Source organism: Cricetulus griseus, chromosome 2, assembly GCF_003668045.3.
Source record: "Cricetulus griseus strain 17A/GY chromosome 2, alternate assembly CriGri-PICRH-1.0, whole genome shotgun sequence".
NCBI classification, from domain to species: Eukaryota; Metazoa; Chordata; class Mammalia; order Rodentia; family Cricetidae; genus Cricetulus; species Cricetulus griseus.
The window spans coordinates 31,353,778-31,374,262 of NC_048595.1; the positions used below are offsets into that span (position 1 = coordinate 31,353,778).

Sequence of the window (20,485 nt, forward strand, 5' to 3'; positions counted from 1 at the left end):
CAATCACATTTTTAAAAAAGTGGAAATAATGAGGCCTGGGGATACAGCTCAGTTAGGGTGTTTGGCTAGGGTTTGATTCCCAGCAGCTCATAAACTTGGCCTGGTGATGCATCACTGTAATCCCAACACTTGGAAGGTGGTGATAAGAAGGGTCAGAAGTTTAAGTGACATATGGCAAGTTCAAGTCCAGTTCATACTCAAGAGCCTAGGACATGGGTTCAAATTCCCTAGACTTACCTCATGGCCTTGGCCAAGTCTCTCAGTCTTCTTAGATTAATCTTTCAGATGGGAATATTTGTACCTCTGCTCACTTTTTTATGTTTGTATTAAAGACAAAATAAGTAATGTGAAGCTGCTTCGAAAGTATAAAGGATGGGACTAGGGAAATGGCTCAGTCAGTAATGTGTTTTGCACAAGCATGAGGATATAAGTATGGCTTCCCAGCACTCATTTAAAAAGCTAGGTATGGCATTTTGTACCTGTAACCCTAGTTGGGGGGAGACGGAGGCAGGGGGATCTATGAGGCTTGTTGTATAGACAGCCAGTCCAAAAAAAACAGGTCTTAAAAAGTAGAATATGACACACAGTAGAGTAAGGAAGACATGCAGTGGCAACTTGTGACTCATATACATAAGCAACCATGCACACACAAAAGTATAAAAGATGTACAATTGTTGGAGATAAATGTAACCATTTATTGCTTTATACAGCAGTGGGAGATTTTGGTTTTGGTTGTCTTTCAGTAATCAGTATAACCAACCCTGTATTGACTGACACTCTTGTAAAACTTTGCAGGGAGGTCTGGACAGATGGCTTAGTGGCTAAGAGCAGTGGCTGCTCTTCCGGAACACCCAGGTTCAAATCCCAGCACCCACATGTTATCTTAGAGCCATCTGTAATTCTAGTTCCAGAGAAACTGATGCCCTCCTTTGGCCTCTGTAGGCACTGAACCCATGTGGTGCACAAATATACATGGTGGGGGGAGATGGAGATTCATTCTCTTGTATTGGGGGTGGGGTGGGAGGGTCCAGATGATTTCTTTATGTAGCTGTGGCTGTCCTAGAACTAGCTCTATAGACCAGGCTGGCCTCGAACTCACAGAGTTCTGCCTGTCTCTGTCTTCTGAGTGCTGGGGTTAAAGGTGCACGCCACCACTGCAGGCCTTAAAGAAAAAAAAAACAAAAACAAAAACAAAAAACTCCTTAGTCTTTAATTGAGAGTTGCTGTCTCCTTGCTGTCTTTAGACCTATTAATTTACCAGCACAGTCTCTGCTGTCCAAGGAAACCTGTGATTAGCTATTGTGCTGTGTATCTAAAGGAGAACACTTCTCTCCATTCCTACCCTTTACTTCCCTGTCACATTTTTTTTTTCTGCTATTGGATTATTGCACAGAGGTTTCTATGGAACATAAGTACTTAAGGAGGATCTCCCTATATGCAAATTTAAAGGACTCAAGGCCAAGGATTCTTGAGATCTTAGAGTAGTTCTTGAGGAGCCTGTGTTTGGTCATTGGGTTATTGGGTTCATGGCCTCTTCACTATATCGAGGTATGTTTGTTTGAGTTGGTGCCAGAAACAGATGGTTGTATAAGAACCAAGAAGAAAATAGGAGTGTAGACATTTGGGGCTTAAAAACATAATGTGCTGCTGGGTGGTGGTGTCACACGTCTTTAATTCCAGCACTCAGGAGACAGAGACAAGTGGATCTCTGCGTTCGAGGCCAGCCTGGTCTACAGAGTGAGTTCTAGGACAGACTCTAAAGCTACACAGAGAAACCCTGTTTCAAAAGAAAAAAATGCTAAAATAATAATAAGCCATGTTAATATGTCTGAAAATGCTACTTATAGAAGTAGATTTGATTGTGCACTAAGGATGTTTTGAGGAGAAGGAAAAATATTGCTTGAGACTAAATAATTAGTATATGTATTAAATTTCCTTATAGTTATAAAGGAAGCATAGTTTTATACTGATGCTATACCCTAAATCTTTCAACAGTAGTTATAATTCATGAAATGGTCCTCAGAATTCTTGCTTTGTAGAATCTTTCTGTATCTGGGAGCTGGACACAGCTGGAGCTTTCTTTACTATTTTTCTTTACTTTTATGGGTCGTTTGCCTGCCTATGTGTTTGTATACTTGTGCATGCAATACCAGATGAGGCCAGAGGAGGGCATCTGTATCCCCTGGAACGGCAGTTACAGACAGTTGTGAGCTGCCATGTGGGTGCTGGGAACTGAACCTAGGTCCTCTGGAAGAACAGTCACTGTTAACCATTGAGCCATCACTCCAGGGTCTCTCTACCCCCAAGACAAGGTCTCACTATGTGGCTTTGGCTGGCCTGAAACTCACTCTGTAGACCAGGTTTACCTCAAACTCAGAAGTCTGCATGCCTCTACCTCCCAAGTGCTGGGATAAAGGTGTTCCCATGTAGAGTTTGCTTCAGAGCTCAAAACAGATTTATATGTTTCTGGATTAGTAAGCAGGGAAAGTCTGCATCTATCCTGATCACTGGCATTTCCAGTTTTTAAATTTGACGCATTCCTAGTCACTTCCAGCTTTGTTTGCTTTTTATTTTGAATTGGAACTTTTCATTCAGAGTAGTTTAAAAGGGTCTTAACTATTTGATATTTATGAAAGAGATGGGAGGTCTTTTTATTTTTATGTCTTCGTGCATGTGAAACATGGCTTTTTTTTTTTTTTTTTTTTTTTTTTTTTTTTTTTTTTTTGGGAAGCAAGTAAACAGAGAGGAACTCTGATACCTGTCGGGGTTGCTGGTCTTGAGGCATGGTGCTGTCTAGAACTGTTGAGGTCAGGAGGAGGTGTCAGTCCTTGAGCCAACAATAGTGACTCTAAGGAGTTGGTGATTTACCCAATATTATAAATATACAAGAATGGTTAATATGGATCCCTCAGTCCAATATATTTTCTTTTTACTTGTACTTTACTGCCCCCCCCCACTGTTCACAGTTGAATACTCATAGATGCCAATATGTCAAGGAATTTGGGAAGGGAAAGGATAAAAGAAAAAGACAGCATGGAAAGAAGGCCAAGCAGAGCAGGTGTGATATGGCTTGTGTGTGTCCAGCATTCAGGAGACTGAGATGGGAGGATGACTGGAGATGGGAGCTGGGTGCTACCCTGGCCAACATAGCAGGACCCAGTGGAAAAAGAGAGAAATGAAAGCTACAGGGATGTTGGGAGTGAGTAGATGTTTGGTCTAACAATTTAAGTCAATAATTCCCTATATTGGGTTACCATACCATGTGCTAGTTGCTGTGAGGGAACTAGTGGTGGTGACTCAGATCAGATTCAAGGAGAGACTGCATTTTGAGACTACTCATCTTTGAATATTTTGAAAATAACATGCCTGAAAACAGAGAGAAAGACAGACAATGAGTGAATGAATGAATGAATGAATGAATGAACAAGCTATACTGTAACAGAGCCTTGGAGCTTTTACTTTCTAACTTTCCTATTCACTGTGTTGTGAACTTAAATAAAATAAGTGCCCAGTTGTGTAAAATGGGAATGATACTGATAAGATTATCACCAAGCTAAATGAAGACCAATTAAAGGTAACATTTGTGGCAAGCCACTTTTTTGTTTGTTTTGTTTTGTTTTTTGTTTTTGGGTTTTTTTGAGACAGGGTTTCTCTGTATAATGGCTTTGGCTGTCCTGGAACTCACTCTAGACCAGGCTGGCCTTGAACAGAGATCTACCTGCCTCTGCCTCCTGAGTGCTGGGATTGAAGGTGTGTGCCGCATAGTCTGGCCAAAGTTGTCATCTTTGAAATACTATTCAGAATTACACTTCTCATTTCTGGACACAGAAATAATGTCAGAAATTGGACAAAAGTTTATTTGTAAATCTCAGATGGTTCAGGAAGCAAAATGACTGTTCAGACACAACCTTGCTGCACAGGCCTTGTTTCTAGCTCCAGCTGATGTCACCATTTCTTTATACTTAGAGCCTGAAAAACCAGTTGCTCTCCATTCTTTTGCAAGAATGTATTTCTCTCTTTAGGCTGGACAGTCAAAGACAGTATAGTTATTATTTCTGTGGGGCTGAGGAGCAGGCCCAGTCTACCCCCCCCCCAAGACAGGGTTTCCTTGTGTAGCTTTGGAGCCTGTCCTGGAACTAGCTCTTGTAGACCAGGCTGGCCTCAAACTCACAGAAATCCATTTGCCTCTGCTACGATTAAACTGAAGCATGGGTGTTGCGGCAAGCAGTGAACTCTTCATAGTTCCTTGGAGGCCAGCTATAGTAACATAATGATAGCATCAAGCTATAGAGATCAGGCAATGGTGATATACACCTTTAATCCCAGCAGCCAGAAGCTAGGAGGTGGTAGTACACACATTTAATCTTAGGTCTCAGCATTAAGAAGTAGACTGATCTCTGTGAGTCCAAGGCCCCCCAGATCTACACAAGAGTGATCAAGTCCTTTAGGGAAATAGCTCACACAAAGATGATCTCAGCACCTGGGGATCACAAGCACTAGATGGGTATGAAGGATAGGAGCAGGGTCTTCAGAAGTCAGTATCAGGCATTCATTCTCTCCAGCCACATTGAGGATAGGAAGACATTGAAGTCTCAGGGTTCTCCAGCCATGCTGAGGAGAGGTTAAAGTCTGAGGTTTTTTGGAGCCAGGATTGTCTTTCAGTCTAAGGTAGAGTGAGAGCTAGTGTCCAGCTGCTTTGCTTTTCTGATCTTCAGCTTGAAACTTGAACCCCAATATCAGTCTCTGGGTCTTTTATTTATTGATCAACAAAAACCCTTTATTCTCAGATTCCTGTATAACCACTTCTCTTGGTTGTTCAGGGTCAGGCTATTCAGGATCCCCTTTTTCCTCTAGAGGCTGCACTTAGTGACTCTCTTGTCCATCATGGTAGTTACCATACCATGTGCTAGTTGCTGTGAGGGAACTAGTGGTGGTGACTCAGATCAGATTCAAGGAGAGACTGCTAGGTGAGGATATTTAGAGAAGTCTTTGTGGAGATGTTGAGTTGAGCATTGGAGAAATGATATTTTCATGATAGACTTTTGAGTCTTCCCTCTAGCTTTGGAAAGGAAACCATTTATAAATCAGTTATTTTAAAATCATAAATTAATAGATACTAGGGGTTGAAAACCTTCAGCAACAGCATTGAATACTTCAGCTCATTAAATAGGAAGTCTTATTCAAGTACTTATAAAGTGATTAATGAAAATGAATAATCAATTGAATATCAATAATGAATTAAATCTGAGAAATTCTATATTGCATTTTTGATAAGAGTGATGTAAGTTAATGTACTTGATCTAAAGACAGTTTTATCTTTGTCAGCATTATATAAATGGCTTTATCCAGTGGTAGGTAATGACTTAACAGAATGAAAAGAATTACTAAAGCTCCTGGTTTCCCCAACCTCCTACATGTGTGGCCCAGGCTGACTCAAAATTGCTCATTCTCCTGCTTCTGCCTCCTAAGTGCTGCTATTAGGAAGAATTCCTCTAATTTAAATATGTGTTTCATCACCCAGATGGACTGTTTTTCCATGAGTACAAAGATTATAAATGGGCTAATTTTATAGCAAAATCAATTCAGTTATCACTTATGTGTTAATTACTACAATAAGTAACTTGGGTTGCCCCCCCCCCCCCCCCCGAGAATTTAATCATCAAAATTAGTTTGTATTTATAGTTAGGCTGTGTTACTTTAATATTAAAGTATGCTTCATTGAGTAAATACTGAAAACACAAGTTTGGTTTTTATGAACTATATTGCTTGAGATGTAGTATAAATTTTAAAGCCAGTCTAGGTGGCTCATATATATAATCCGGGTAAAGGAAGAATATGCACTTTTTATTTAATTTAAGGCAAACTGCACAAAACTGCACAGATGGTTGTAAAAATGCTTCTTGAATTGTATACCCTTATAATAGTGTACTTAGACAGGAGATCAGAAAACAGTTAAAGCTTACCAAACTTACATCTTAAAGCTTACAGCTTACATCTTAAAACTTAAAGCTTACATCTCATAGATATCTGTGCTCCAACTAAATCAAGTCATCGTTAACGGGTGGAGGAAAGGCATTACTAGGAATGGTGCAGCTTCCTTAACTGGGTAGCAGCCTGCATGGCAGAGTGCTAAGGTCATACCTGTCTATTGTTCCCTGCAACAAAGGTTAGATTACTTCTTTTTTTTTTTTTTTTTTTTTTTTTTAGATATGGTTTCACTCAGTAGGCCAGGCTGCCCTCCAATTCAAGATACTCCTTCCTCAGTGCTGAGATTATATGTATGAGCCACCATACTCTGTATTAAATAGTATTTTTGTCTGTGATGCTAGGGAACTCAGGGCTTTGTGAGTGCTAGGCAAGTGCTCTACCACTGAGCTACAGACCCATTTCCTCATCACTAGGACCCTTTTTGAGACAGAGTTTTACTATGTAGCCTAAGCTGGCTTTGAACTCTCAGTCCTCTACCTCAGCCTCTTGAAGGCTGCATTTACAGGTGTGTACTACCACATCTGGCCAGAAAGATTTTTATAAAACACTTGCCTATTTTAGAAAAGGTTGATTCTCACTCTCTTGTAAAGATTATTTCATAGGAAATTATTAATTAAACTAAATTAAAATTTTCTCCATGGAGCTGAAGATATAGTGCCAAGCCTGAGTTTGGTCCCCAACACCACATAAACTAGATGTGATGACATATGTTTATAATGCTAACACTCTGGAAGAGGAGGCAAGGGGATCAGAACTTCAAGGTCATCCTTGGATATATAGAGAGTTCTAGGCTAGCTTGGACCATGTGTGATGGTTGTTGCAAAACATTTATTTTCCTAATGATTTCTGTGGTCTGGGTACATCTGAAATACAATATAGGCCTTGTGGTAATAAGTGAAATGCCATGGAGCTGTGTTGTGAGGGATCTCTGTGGGTATTTAGGACTTGAGATTTTTTTTTTTTATCTAGTCATTTCCAACTGTGATTCAACACTTCTCTTTAACTCTTTCCAGAAAGTTATGATCACATTGCTTCCCAGATGCTTAGAGTTCCTGTTGATGTATAGAGCTGTTTATTTCCCTCCAGCTGATATCAGAAATTGGCTTCGACCATTTTTCCCATTACATCATCACCCACTAATGTCATTACACCAGAGCAAAATCTGCTTCGAAGTCTTAACTGTTGTGCCCCCCCCCCCCCCCCGCCCTTTTTTTTTTCTTTATAAGGAAAATGGAAAAAAAAAATCAGACTGGTCAGGCAGTCCTTAAATATTTAGCAATGATTTGAACATCGTAGGTTTACCAGCCATCCCACCTTGCTAGTGGAGAAGGCCTCCTCAGCTGTACACACATGAAGACTAGAAAGCTACACATTTGAAGCCAGGTACAGTGTCACATGCCTTTAATCCTAGAAGAAACAGGCAGTTCTGAGGACAACCTAGTCTACATAGTTTCAGGACAGCCAAAGCTACATAGTGAGACCCCTTCTGGAAACAAGACAAAACAAAAAACCAAAAAGCTACATGTTTGATTATGTGATACTTAGCTCTGGTACTTTTCTTTTAGCCTTATAGAATTGGTTTTTAAATAGCTTACATAGAGATCTCAGTGGTTAAGAGCACTGACTGTTCTTCCAGAGGACCCAGGGTTCAATTCCCACATGGCAGTTCACAACTGTCCTCCAGTTCTGGGGGACCTGACACCCATGGCAAACACCAATTCATATAAAAAAAAATAAAGAAAATTTTAAAAATGCTTACATAGTTCTTTACTAGTGACCTGTCACTGGTATATTAGAGTTTCTCAAGTAATTCTCTGCAATAGGAATTTCTTAGGAGATCAAAAGTTTCTTGTCTTTAAGTTGTTGAACTGTTTCTGGTATTAGCACTTGCCAGGTAAGCATTTGAACCTAGAGGGTTTTTTTTTTTTTGTTTTTGTTTTTTGTTTGTTTTTTGGTTTTTCAAGACAGGGTTTCTCTGTGTAGCTTTGGAGCCTGTCCTGGCACTTGCTCTGGAGACCAGGCTGGCCTCGAACTCACAGAGATCTGCCTGCCTCTGCCTCCTGAGTGCTGGGATTAAAGGCGTGAGCCACCAGCGCCTGGTGAACCTAGAGGTTTTTAAAACATTTTGTTTTTAAGGCTTTACAGTATTTACAGTGATGGCTACTGGGAGAAGGTTTCATTTTCCTTTCTATATTATTATAAAGCAGTTGGACAAATGTAGGTTCTAATCTTCCTCTCTTCATCCTGATTTTAATCCTCTACTTCTTTCACCTATCTTTTTTCACCCCCTTCCCCCAACATTTATTTTGTGTGTCTGCATGTGCTGTAGCAGCCATGTGGACATCAAAGGAGAACTTGAGGAAAAAGTCCTTTCCTTTCCTCATGTGGTTAACCCCTGAGCCATCTCCCTCCCCACCCCATCCCTCCCTCCCTCAGAGTTTCATGTAGCTCAGGCTGGCAAATTATTTTAGCCAGAGCTGATGTTGAACTCCTCATCCTCCTGCTTCTACCTCACACATGGCAAAATTAAGACTTCAAATATCTTTAGAGCTTCTAACTGTTGATGTGCTATGTGTGGTAGGGAGTCCTCAGTTTACTTCAGAGACTTCATACTAGCTACTTAATTACTGGTCCTGCTTTAGCATTTTCAATATCCTTATTCAAGACAGTTTATTGGCAATCAGAAGGAATAATCACCATCAGAAACTCAAGAGAAATGGAGTATTGGTGTCTAACAAATAAGTAAATAAAAATAATAAATGTGACTATTAACTGTTATTTTCCAAAACTCTTTAGCTTTCTCTTCTGTGTTTGTCATCAGATCCTTTGTGTGTGTGCTATAGGCTATGGCATGGAGCATGAGAAGCTATCAGTTAGACTAGAGCCGCAAAATACCTTCTTCATTCCTACTTCACATTTACACGACTATTTCAGTTGGCTTTTCTCAAAACTTTTTTTTGAGACAGGATTTTTCTGTGTAGCTCTGGCTGTTCTGGAACTCACTATGTTGACCAGACTGGCCTTGAACTCCGGAGATCTGCCTGCCTCTGTGCATCATCTGTCCACACCCCCCCTCCCCAGTGCTGGGATTAAAGATATGTGCTACCACCCACCACTGCCTCGCTCAAAACTTGATTAGTTTTTGTTTTTGAGCTGAGGACTGAACTCATGACCTTGCACTTGCTAGGCAAGCTCTCTAACACTGAGCAAAATCCCCAACCCCTGAAATTTGATTTTCTAGATTAGAACTTTCTGATAGTCTGTGGTATAATCTAGGACAATTTTTTTCAAATGTCTTTTGTGAAGAAGATATAATAAATCTGTGCCAGAAAGCCTGTCAGCATAATATATACGTTAACACCCTGAAACGGTTAAACCAGTAAAAACAGCTACAGAAAGATAAACTAAGCTGGCTTTATTATTTCTAATCTGTTTCATGTCTGTGTGTGTTTTCAGTTTCAGAAATGTCCACCGAAGGAGGGTTTGGCGGTACCAGCAACAGTGATGCCCAGCAAAGCCTCCAGTCCTTCTGGCCCAGAGTCATGGAAGAAATCCGGAACTTAACAGTGGTGAGGAAGAGCAGTGAGCGTCTAAAGCAGCTCAGCAGAAAAAAGACACAAGCAAGACACAAGACAAAGGCCATAGTGCATTTCTGACCTATATGTTGGGAAATGAAAGTAGAATTTCCCTTGGACAAGGCAATATGTTGTTTATGACTAAGTGACTGTTTGGATACTCTACTTGGAGGAAGGCTGATGTGAAACTGGTGCTTTCGAAGTACAGAGAAGCAGAGATTTCACCTTCCTGTAGTAGTTAGCCTGTTTCCTTAGCCCAGTTCATTAGCTGTACCAGCTTTCTATAATTTGATGAAAACTGTTGGGCGGCTTATTCAGCAGATCTGTTGTGAGCCAGCACACCTTCCAGGTGTTAAAAGATATACTTAGATTGGGTTTTCTCAGTAGCAGCATTATGACATGTCTGTTCTCAGGGGCTGTCCTACTATTTCAGGTTGTTCAGTAGCATCCTGGTCTCTACTCACTAACTCTCAGTAGCAGTTTTCCCCTATTTGTGACAACAACAAAGCTACCTTCATAGACTAGTAAATGTTTCTCCGAGCTAAAATTATCTCCTGTTGATAACTGTGGACTTAGGAAAGTCATGTGCAACCCATTTTTGAGGAACTTGCAATCTTCTAATTACAACTATTTACTATTCACTATTTAGTGAATTAGTCAATAGGTATTTACTCTTTATGGACACAGTCACAGTGGTGAGTCTTGAAGCAGTAAAAGTGAACGTGCTCTGGTTGAGCTAGAGAGGGCTTTAAATGACAGTATATAGGAATGCTGAGATGGCTCAGCAGGTAAAGTACTTGCTACCAACCTGATGACTTGAGCTTTAATAAAACTTAGTAAGAAGCAAAAAAGAAGAAAGAACAGCATGTTTATTTTTATTAAGTCTTGAAAGTGAGCATTAGTCACATGGATGGGATGAGAAAAAGTTCTGTCCTAGGCAGCAAAAAGAGCATGTGCAAAGGCTAGAGGAAAGGACCTTGTGTTAGAGAAATAACAAGAAAGTCAGTTGTTCAATATGGTAAAGGTTGGGGGTAGGAATATAGTATGTGGTTCAGGGATAGTAGCAGGAAAAAACAGACGTGTTTTCAGAATACATTGCTATGTTCTTAATGAAGAGTATTCAGTTTGGTGTCTTAGCAAGTACTGGAAGAAATTCCAGTACTTTTTTTTGTGCTATTACTGCCTTAGAGGTATTAGCACACTGGCAGAGCAGACACTGGATCTTTTTCCTCATGTATATTGTCTTCGGTTTAATGGTATACTAAGTTTAGTATACTCTGGTAAACAAGAGTGATTGATTTGTGTGTTTACTCAACAAATTCTTATTTTTTTCCATCTGCTTTGACCTGTGCTGTCTTCTGTGGCCCTAGTAGTATGACAACAGACTAGATCATTGTCCTCATGGAAAATGTGTTCTCTCAAGGCAGACTATAAATAACACATTAAACTAACTTCTAACTGTGATAAATACCCAGTGACTTCAGGGTAATTAATGTTCTGAATGGACCACTGGGTGGTGTTTGTTTCCACCAAGGGGCTTTTGGTGATTGAACTTGGCTGAGACTTTTCTGGGTAGCCTGTGTGAAGAGTGGATTTCCAGTGAGAAGACATGTTTCTTTTCAGTATTCCCAAGTGTTGGTCATCCATGCTGTTTCAGATAGAGAACAAAGAGGATAACAGTGAAATTACAAAGTCAGAAGTGGGGTGTTTTGCACAGATTTTTGGAAAATAATCTTTATTAGTCAGGGCTTTGGGGTGGGGGGTATTTCTGTGTGTTGTTTTGTGTTGTTTTTCCAGATAGGGTTTCACTGTGTAGTAGCCCTGGCTGGCCTCAAACTCAGATCTGCCTGCCTCTGCCTCCCAAATATTGAGATTAAAGGCATATACCACCATTGCCTGACTAGTCAGGGCTTTCTAAAAGAACACCATGCTCTCTGGTGATTGGCTTACAGGATGCAACCCAGATAGTCCAACAGTGACTGTCTTACACTGGAGAAGCCAAGAATCTGGCACTTGCTCGGCCAGGCCCAGCCTGTTGCTGAAAGGCCTAGAGGATTCTTGGAGGATTCTTGGTCTCCAGTCTTTGTTGGAATCTTGAAGAAGTTGGTTCTAATATTATCAAAAGAATACTGCAGCAAGACATGTGAACTTGCCATTGAGGGCAAGCAGACAAAAAGCAGAGGGTTCTTTTTTTCATGTCCTTTTATGCAGGCAGCTACTTGGTGCCACCCAGATTTAGGGTGGGTCTTCACACTTCAAATAATCTGATCAAGAAAATTTTTCACAGGAGTGCCCCAGCAGTTTTTTTTTTTTTTTTAAAGAATTTATTTATTTATTGTGTATACAACATTCTGCTTCCATATATATCTGCACACCAGAAGAGGGCACCAGATCTCATAACAGATGGTTGTGAGCCACCATGTGGTTGCTGGGAATTGAACTCAGGACCTTTGGAAGAGCAGTCGGCGCTCTTAACCTCTGAGCCATCTCTTCAGCCCAAGCAGTTTGTTCTTTGTTTCTTTCAGATACAATAAAGTTGACAACCAAGATTAGCCATCATATAATCTAATGGTTACATTTATTTGATTTTTATGTGCTTATTTGATTTGGGTCAAGTTGGTGCAATACATAATCTTCTGGTGCAAGTTTTGTAAGTGAAGAGAAAGAACTGTAAGAAGAAAGTGTTGTTCTTCCATTGACTTAACTAAAAATTTCTTCACATGTATCTGAAAGATTCCTTAGACCTCTATTGTAGCATCTGCTTAGGAGAGTGAGTGATATATAAGAGCTGCGTAATGAATGACTGAATGAATCAGACCCCACTTGAGACTTAGTGTAGAGCAAGTGACGCCAGTTCCAAGTGTGCATGAGAGAGTGAGGTTGGGTGTTTGTTCTTTCTAAGAGCTCAGGCCTACAGCACACAAAGGCCTTCACTTCTCTGACTGCCTCTGACTCTGCAGCATTTTAGCACTTAATTTGGGTCTTTCCAGAACTCTGTGGTGCTTAAAGTCAGACTTTTGAGGAAAGGGAGTTGACATGGTTTTGCTATACAGCCTCTGACCAGTCTAGAATCACACTGTGTAGACCTGGCTGGCCTTGGAACTTGTAGCAATCCTCCTGTGTCTGCCTTCTAAGGGCTGGAATTACAGAAGTGTACCACCACACCCAGATTGATAGCAAACTTTCCCAGATGTATCAGATCTTCTCAGGTGATATTTTGAAATATTGAGCAGATTTTTAAAAATCCATTATGCTTAAATTATCCAAGTATAAGTAAAACAAGAATATTTGTAAAAGTCATATTGTCTAAACTGGGAACAGGTTGTTCTGAAGCAAGTAAACTTTGATAGGTAGTATATTTCAAGACATACTGAACATACCTATTCTCAGTTGTTTTATTCTGAATCAAGTAATAGTAATTATCCCTCATCTCAACTTGACCATCCTGCTCCACACTCTTTTAAAAGTTATGTAATTGCCCATGAATCTAAGTGTTCAGATGGGGATGGCATTGATTACAAATCCTAACCAGTAATCGTGTCCCTTGGTGATTACATTATATATTCCTGTTCACCAAGGCTTTAGGAAGAGTCAGTAACATGTTTCCTACACTTAGGTGGCTGGGATCTTACTGAGGATCCAGATTTCCCTCTACCCTCTGTCTCTCACTTTGGGAGAATGGGGGAGGGGTGTCCTTTCAGTGTCCCAAACACTAGAATTAACAAGCATTCTGCATCATGTGAAGTCATAGTAGACATCTTGTCATTCAGTTTTACAATCATTGGAACCTCTTTGAGAGTAGGGAAGAGAAAGCTAATTTAGTCTTTGGGAATAGTGATTTAGGAGGGAATGGATGGGGCAAATGGTGAGGATCCTGAATCTTGAGAAATCTAATTTTCCCCTGACTTACTCTCTTTGTCCAGTTCTGCCTTCAGATAGCTGTAATTTAGTAGTTAGGTCATTTCCCTTTCATTTATAACTTCATCTTTTCATGCTGTAAAACTTCTAGGTTGGACAGTGACATTTCTAACATGACAATCAAACCATATAACCAAGGAAGAACATTGAAGGCTGATGGACTGTTAAAAGACAGGCCCCAGGGGCTGAAGAGATGGCTCAGTGTTTAAGACCACTGATGGCTTCTCTTCCTGAGGACCTCTGGATTCAATTCCCACTATCTGCATGGTAGCTCACAAACCATCTGTAACTTCCGTCTCAGGAAATGCATCACCCTCTTCTGGTCTCTGGGCAACAAGCCCTCATGTAGTCCATAGACATATATGCAGGCGAAGTACTCATACATGTAAAATGAGTAAAAACAAATCTTCAGCAAATCCTACTGGCGTGTGCCACCACAACCAGCATAAAAACAAATCTTTAGAACAAACAGGTCCTGGCCCTGCCATGGTGGTTTCCTTTAACCCCAGCATTTGGGAGGCAGAGGCAGGTGGTTCTCTGAGTTCAAGACCAACCTGGTCTACAAAGCAGTTCTAGATGAGCTAGAGCTACACAATGAGACCCTGTCTCAACAACAGCTCATAAAACAGACTGTGTTATGAGCTCTTCCTGTAGATCTGTACTTTGCAGACCTAATGTCTGTGAGAGCCCCAGGAGGGAAATCAGGTGAAAAATAATTCTGATTTAGTAATCCAAAGTAGATCCTGAGACTGTTTGCTTTGTATTTGTAGGTAATACCCTTACTAGTCTAAGGATAGAGTTTGAGCAACAAGGCCTAGTTAAGAGGGAGGCCCTTGGGGCTGGAGAGATGGCTCAGAGGTTAAGAGTACCAGCTGCTCTTCCAAGGGTCCAGAGTTCAATTCCCAACAACCACATGGTGGCTCACAACCATCCATTATGAGATTCGGTGCCCTCTTCTGGTGTGCAGATATACATGGAAGCAGAATGTTGTATACATAATAAATAAATAAAATCTTTAAAAAAGAGGGGGTCTTAACCCTCATTCTTGATGATAGCTATGAAGGGAGTTTTCAAAAAAAAAACTTGATGTCAAGAGTCTACCCTTGGAGTTCTGTTGTGGTCAGTCTGCAGCAGAGCCCAGTTAACTTGATTTTCAAAAGCTTCCCCCAGGCAATTCCAAAATGAAGCCAATCATTAGAAGTATTGCTTTAAGAAGAATGACAATCTTGACATTTGGGGTGTTTCAGTGGGCTGAGTAGAAGATTTCTGTTACCTGAAACTAGGTTCTATAGCACAGCTTAAAGAACTTACTGACTTTTCTTTAGCTTTCAACTGAGTAATTTCAGGACTCTTGAAATGAAACTCCTTAACATGGCAGTAATTTAAATACAGTTCTCAGACCATAGTCAGGAGTATGAGAATATTCAGTCTGTTCTGCAATTTACTAATCCAGTTCCTGAAGAGTAGAGAAAGAGTTTGAGTGTTAGTCCTTTCTCTTGGCTCAGCTAGGGGTGGGGCTTCAGAACACCTCATCCTCATAACCCACATGTGTCTGAGTTAGAGTTTCTATTGCTGTGAATAGACACCATGATCACCACACTCTTATAGGGAAAATATTTCATTGGGTGGCTCACTCACAGTTTCATAGATTCGGTCCATTATCATCATGATGGGGAGTCTGGCAGTGTACAGGTGGACATGCTGGAGGAGTAGCTGAGAACCCTACATCTTGCAGGCAACAGGCAGTCGACTGTGACACTGGGCAGTGTCCTAAGCATAGGTTACCTCAAAGCCCACCCCACAGTGGCACATTTCCTCCAATAAAGCCATACTTCCTAATAGTGCCACTCCCCATGAGATTATGAGGGCCAATTACTTTCAAACCACCACACCATTTTATGATCCATTTTTCACATACTGCTTCTTTAAAAAAAATTAAGATTTACCTTTATTTTATATATATGAGTGTTTTTATTTTGCCTGTGTGTATTTATTCGCCTGTGTACCTGTGGGTGTTAGAAGAAGGCGTCCGGTCCACTGGAACTGGAGTTATGGATGCTTGTGAGCTGTCGTGTGGTGCTGGGAAACAAACCTGCGTCTTCTGCAAGAGCAGCCAGTGCTCTTACCATTGGGCCATCTTTTCAGCCTCCACATACTTCCTCTTTGGAGAGTTCAAGGCTTGGGGATCATGAGATCTCACAAAAGAAAAGGGTTGGATAGGTTAGCTTCAGGAAATTTGATGCTCTCTTCTGTCCTTTGCAGGCCCTCATACACATGTGTTGTAACACATGCATACACAGATAAATATGAGTGCATACAAAAAAAAATCTTTAAAAAGTTCTTTAACAGGGCTGGAGAGATGGCTCAGAGGTTAAGAACACTGGCTGCCCTTCCAGAGGTCCTGAGTTTAATTTTCAGCAACCACATGGTGGCTCATGATCATCTATGATGAGATCTGGTGCCCTCTTCTGGTGTGCCGGCATACATGCAGGAAGAACACTGGATAAATAATAAATCTTTTTAAAAAATCTTTAACAATTTCATACATGTATATATCAGCCCTACATCTTCCTTCCTAGTACTTCTAGACCTCCCTAAATGTTACCCTTCCACCTTCATGTTCTTTTTAAAAAGAAATAACTCACTTCTTCCAGTTCGTTCTACAGTTCGTTCTACCTTCATGGTCATGGATATGGAGTCATCCATGGGAGCTTGGTGACCTAGTAGTAGCCACACTCCCACGAAATGACTCTTCTTTCTGCAACAGCCCTCAGTTACCAATAGCTCCTCAGTTAGGAGTGGGGTCTCATGAGCCTCTCTCATCCATGGTGAAATACTGACTGGCTTGATCTTTCAGGTCTTTGTACAGTTAAACATAGGTGCTGTGAGTCCATGAGTTTTAGCTGCCATGTTACATCTAGAAGACAGCATTTCACAGTATTCCTCCAGCTCTTACATTCTTCTTACCTTTTTTACCACAATTTCCCTGAACCTTTGAGGGACTGATGAAAATGTCTCATTGAGCGCTATGTACTCAACAGTCAATTGTTCTCAGCACTTTGACCAGTTATGAATTACCCACTGTAAAAAGAAGCTTCTATGACCAAAATTGAAAACAGTACTAAACTGTGGGTATAAACATAACTATTTAGAAGGTAGTTTTACATTCACATTTAGAAAAGGAAACCACAGTAATAGGTCCTCCCAACACCCCCCCCCCCCAGTTACTAGGCATGAATCCTTCCTATGGAGCAGGCCTCACATCCAATCAGAAAGCTGTTGGTTACCACCACTTAGTCGTGCCACTGACGCACCGTCCACCACCCAGTGAGTCAGTTGATAACTTCTCTGTCTTGCATAGCACCCTCAGCATTGAGGTCAGTCTTAGCTTAATTTCTTTCCTGCAACCAGGATGTGCTGTATATTCAGTGGCAGGGTCTTACTATCTAGCTGTGGTGGGCAACAAAGAGCAATGGCAATAGCCTATGTTGTCTGGAGGCCCTCTGGGGCTTTCCTGACCATTTATTCACAGAGAGGTGTTTTACACCTGGCGCTGACATTTTCATTTAGTAACCCATGCTTTCTGGCAGCAGGATGGTCCACTCAGGGTACCTCCATTCATACTCCTTTTGGAAAAAAGTAGCACATTTTCCATAAGGCTTTTGGGGTGGGGAGAGGGTCTCACTGTATACCAGAATGGCCTTAACTCATAGATACGCCTGCCTCTTTTGAGTTTTTGGAATTAAAGGTGTCTGTCACCACACCTTCAGTTTCGGATAGCTCATCTCTCTTTCATCCTCCTCCTTCCCCCTCATCTCCTTCTTTATCTCTTTTGTAACCCTTGTATTCCTTCACTCTGTTTCATAGTGTCCGTGTTCTGCTATTCCCCTTTTTGTTGCTTTTCTTTTCAAATTGGAAAAAGGTTTTTTGTGTGTGTATTTGTGGGAGTTGTTGTTTGTTTTAAGGCAGTCCTTTGTAACCCAATCTGGCCTTGCACTAATCGTTTTACCTCTACCTCTTAAGTCTGGAATGTGTACTACTGGGCTTAGTTTTGCGTGTTTGTCTGGAGATAGTATCTTGCTATGTAGCCCTGGCCAGACTGGACCTGAAGCAGTCCTCCTGCCTTTGCCTCCTGAGTGCTGGGATTACAGGCATGTGCTGCCATACTGGGCCGGAAGTGCCTTTTGATTTGGAATGTGTGTATGTTAGATCAGCTCTTTATTTTGGTTATATAATCCTGGAAAAATCTTGTGGAAATGACATTAAATGACAAATGGCAGTGCATTTTCAAGAGTTCGAACTCTTGTGGTCACATGCTGTGTGTACCCAGGGAGGACTTTGTGAGTTACATCCTCACCTCTCTGGGATTTCATTTCAAGCATTGTCATCTTGTGTGATGTGCCACACTAGTAAGAAGGTGAGGGATAGATTGCTGTGATGAAATTACTTTTAAAAATGCCTTCAAGTATCTGGCCTTAATTCAGCTCCCTTTTTGCTCCTGCTATCCTTTGCTCCTAGGTCATACTTTTGACACTGCAGGTGATATTTAGGGCTTCCGATTCTGTGAGGATACGTTTTAGAATTACGTGGACATAATTCCTGTCACCTTTCCTATGGAACATTTCCCAGCTTTTCTTTCCTTCTAGCCCCAATTTGCCATCTGGTCATTCCCTTCCTTGTATCCCTGTGGGACTTCATTCCCTCTCTGTAGTGTAAGAGACTGTATAATGTTTTTGATGTGACTGTTTGACAAATTACAAGTTCTTCAAAAGTAGGATAGGATTGCACTTTCACACAGTCTTAGGTGTCAGAGGTTTCGCTAGGTTATGGGGATATTAAATGAAAGAGGAGCAGAAAAAGGTTAGGAAGAATATGCTCTACTGTTTTCTGGTAATTTTGTAGTAACTGGACCTCTCAGCCTCTGCCACTCCAAGGTTAGTTACAGTAGAGGTTTCAAGGAGAATGTTACCTAATTTGGAAGAGAAAAAGATGAAAAAGTGTATTTGAATTTGTAGAGATGAGTGTACCTTATTGATTTGTGTAGAGACATTGGGTATCTTTTCTAAGTTTCTGCCTTGAAGGTGTTCCTTTATGCTGCCAATTCTTTTTTGTTTGTTTTTTAGATAGGGTCTAACTATATATCACTGGCTGACCAACTAACTCACTCTGTAGGCCTCAGACTCATAGAGATCTGCCTTCCTCTGCCTCCATAGTGCTAGGGTTAAAGTTGTGTGCTACCGTGCCTACCCCTGTTGGATGCCTTACATATTTTGCCCTAATAGTTTTTCCTCTGTAACCAAGTGGTTACAGAGTGCCTTCTTGACATATGTTGAGTTTTCTATTGGTTTTGGAAAAGTAAATTCCCTGTGCTTATTAATTTTTTATCAAATCTCAAATAATAGTTCTCTTTCCATAATGTGACAACATGGATACCCAGGTGATCATATAGGGTTTAGAGAGTCACACTATAGACTCTTATGGAACAGTCACTTGATGTTTACCTTCATCACATACTTAGTCTCTCATATCTTTCTCTTCATTACTCTAAAATTCTAAGTCTTTTTTTTTTGCTCATTTCTAGAATTATATTCATTCACCCTTGGGCATGTAGTTAAATAGTCGTTTCAAAATAAAGCAAAAGGGGAGAAGCTTAAATTGCACACGAATTGAGTGGTACTACTCAAGCCTGTTTTGTTTTTGGTTTTTAGAGACAGGGTTTCTCTGTGGCTTTGGAGGCTGTCCTTGGAACTAGCTCTTGTAGACCAGGCTAGTCTCAAACTCACAGAGATCCACCTGCCTCTGTCTCCCAAGAGCTTGTTTTGTTTCTGTTTTCTGAAGACAGGGTTTCTCTGTGTAGATCTGGCTGTCCTGGACCTTGTTCTGTAGACCAGGCTGGCCTGGAAATCAGAGATCCATGCCTTCCTCTGTCTCCCGAGAGCTGGGATTAAAAGTATGCACCACTACTGACAGGCAAAAGAGCCCTTTCTTAAATCCCAGCCAGTATAGTGTGTTTTCCCCATCCCATTTTTGTTTGTTAAGGAAAAAGTAGCAGGCCTGTTTCTGTAAGACACCTGCTAAATTTATCCTCACTCTTAGGGTACTCAGAGTGCCCTGTCAGGAGGGCACTCTGGAGGCAAAAGTAGGGAGGTCTCTGTGAGTTTGAGGCCAGCCATTATTGAGATCCTTTCTTAAACAGACACAGAAGAACTGGCAGGATAGGGAAAGCCCTGAAGGCAGAGATTTCACTTGAATCTGCATATTGTAGGTTAGTAAACTTGGTTACAGAAAAGGAAGGAAGCTGGGCAGGGGTATTACCCAGAATTTGTGAGGCCAAGGGAGGTGGATGTCTGTGAATTTGAGACTAGCCTGGTCTACAGCCAGAGCTGTTATATGGAGAAAAACAAAAAACAAAAAAAGGGAAGGAAGAGGGGGTACTTGAAATGAATGAACCTCTGCTGAGCAGAGGCAAAGAACCTGTTACTGGCTGTCTTTCTTCCTTCCTGAGGGCACTGGGAGGGTTTGGAGCTCTACAAGGGCTAAGTGAAGAATTTTGTCTGGAGCTTGTATTTTGTTAATTTATCTGTCCTTCTTCCCCTGTCTCATTTCCTGAGGCGGGGGATCTATACCAGTCTATCTGCTGCTGCTGCCTGTGCTCTGCCTCTTTGCTGGTCATCCCACCTCTCATGTGCTTATTGTTGTTCGTTTCAGAAAGATTTCCGAGTACAGGAACTCCCATTGGCTCGTATTAAGAAGATTATGAAATTGGATGAAGATGTGAAGGTGAATTCATGTTATTTTTTTTAAAATTTTATTTATTTATTATGTATTCAGAACACTGGTTCTATCTGCATGTTTTGCCTGTACACCAGAAGATGTCATTATAGATGGTTGTGAGCCATCATGTGGTTGCTGGGAATTGAACTCATGACCTCTGGAAGAGCTGCCAGTGCTCTTAACCTCTGAACCATCTCTCCAGCCCCAAATTCATGTTATTTTAAGGTTCA

At 41.0% G+C, this 20,485-nt stretch overlaps 1 protein-coding gene across 4 annotated transcripts in view; it reads left to right on the plus strand.

The window, feature by feature from the left end:
* Positions 1-20,485, plus strand: part of Nfyc (nuclear transcription factor Y subunit gamma) — a 66,705-nt gene that overhangs the window by 22,338 nt on the left and 23,882 nt on the right. For all 4 annotated transcript variants that reach the window (XM_027399146.2, XM_027399149.2, XM_027399147.2 and 1 more), the window contains exons 2-3: positions 9,445-9,557; positions 20,190-20,261. In XM_027399146.2, coding sequence (XP_027254947.1) covers positions 9,453-9,557; positions 20,190-20,261 — 177 coding nt within the window. In that variant the 5' untranslated portion in view covers positions 9,445-9,452. The remainder of the gene's footprint in view (positions 1-9,444; positions 9,558-20,189; positions 20,262-20,485) is intronic.